We start from the raw sequence: 1,515 nt of genomic DNA, 5'->3' as shown, positions 1-1,515 counted from the left end.
AGGGCTTTCAGGTGGTGCAGAGGTGGGTTGCCCGGGGATGGAGGCTCCAGGATCTGTCCCCTGCTATGCTCAGTGCCAGGCTCATCATGTGGATCCCCAACTCCCAGCCCATGGATCTGTTTCCCAGGGGTGACTGAGAGCAAAACCTCTCTAACACCCTCAGGCCCAGCTGTGGGGCTCCAGCAGCAGTGATGCCCCTGTCCCGTGCCCACCACCCTCCCTGAAGTGTCAGGGATGCCTGTGACCACTGGAAACCTCATCCCTCAGCTTTGCCGGGCTGCGCAGCTTCAGGCTCTGGGCATGGCACCTGGGGCAGGGTTAGAGCCGGAACCTGGGGTCACCCCTCTCCCCGAGGCTGCCCCATCCTTCCTGGGGCCCCTGAGGGGCACCTGCCCATGAACCACAGGGAGCTGGACTCAGGCTTCTCTGAAACAGAATAATTTACTGTGGTGTGGATGGGCAAGGGGTGCCTGGGCTGGGTTTAGGGGGAGCAGGGGAGGGATGTGTGAGGGATGCAGCAGGGCTGGTGTGGGGGGCTTGGAGACGGACCTCCCTGCCCCCTGAGCCATGTGGGATGGGAAGGGTGGGGGAGCCCAGGCAGGGGTTGTGCTGCTCTGGGCACTTGGTTTTGAGGGGGTCAATCTGTGGGGATAGTGGGGCAGCAGGGACCTGCTTTGGCCAGGATGGCTCCCTGTGAAGATGGGATAATCCAGGGCTGTGGTGTGAGGGCATGGGATGCTTTGGTGGGCTGGAATAGGGATTTGGGGGAGGATGTCATTGGGAAGCTGAGCAGGGGGCACAGGGGTGCTGGGTAGGGATTTCAGGTGCAGCCAAAGGGTCCCACAAGAGCCAAGCAGGGATCCAAAGTGCAAGGTAGGGTCCCTGGGGTGCTGGGCAGGGGGCTTGGGAGTAGCCAAGGGTCTCTGGTGCAGACCAGGGGTCACAAGCATGCAAAGCGAGGGTCCTGGGTGTGGGCAGGGGTCCCAGGGGTGCAGAGCAGGACTCTTGGGAGGGGGCAGAGGTCTTGGCTGCGGATCAAAGCTCCCATGAATTCAGCTGGGAATCCTGGGGGTGCAGAGCAGGGTCATGGAGCACAGCCAAGGGACTGAGGGGAGCAGAGTCAGGGTCCTGGGATACAACCCGGGATTCAGCGTTGAGCCGGTACCGGAGTCCTGGGACTGGGCAGGGTGAGCAGAGCCCTAGTGCTGCCCAGCCCCGTAGAGCAGGGGGTGGTAGAGGGGGCAGGGGTAGGAGAACATGAACTTGACAGCAAACTTCATCTCCTTGTTGTGCTTCTGCCAGGGGTAGATGGCAAGGAGGAGCAGGCGGCTGTGCGCCCCACCACCGGGAAGCTGCCGCTGAGGCTGTCAAGCTGGGGGCAGGGGCAGGTGCCCGCGTTCCTCATGTGCAGCACCATCTTCTTGGTGTCCTTGCGCTTGAGCGGGCCCAGCTTCAGCACCTTCTTCTTCTGGGCGGCCACCAGCCGCCGCTCCCCGTTCTCCTCCGTCATCTCTT

General features: G+C 62.7%; 1 protein-coding gene across 1 annotated transcript in view; it reads right to left on the bottom strand.

The window, feature by feature from the left end:
- Positions 1-1,199: 1,199 nt before the first annotated feature.
- The window catches only part of LOC104508567 (secreted frizzled-related protein 5-like), a 2,006-nt gene continuing 1,690 nt past the window's right edge, over positions 1,200-1,515 (bottom strand). The window contains 2 exon segments of the mRNA XM_010150237.1: positions 1,200-1,333; positions 1,336-1,512. Of these exon segments, the coding sequence (XP_010148539.1) occupies positions 1,200-1,333; positions 1,336-1,512 (311 nt within the window).

Source organism: Eurypyga helias, unplaced genomic scaffold (assembly GCF_000690775.1).
Source record: "Eurypyga helias isolate BGI_N326 unplaced genomic scaffold, ASM69077v1 scaffold23364, whole genome shotgun sequence".
Classification (NCBI taxonomy): domain Eukaryota; kingdom Metazoa; phylum Chordata; class Aves; order Eurypygiformes; family Eurypygidae; genus Eurypyga; species Eurypyga helias.
This window is presented reverse-complemented; position numbering and strand designations above follow the sequence as displayed.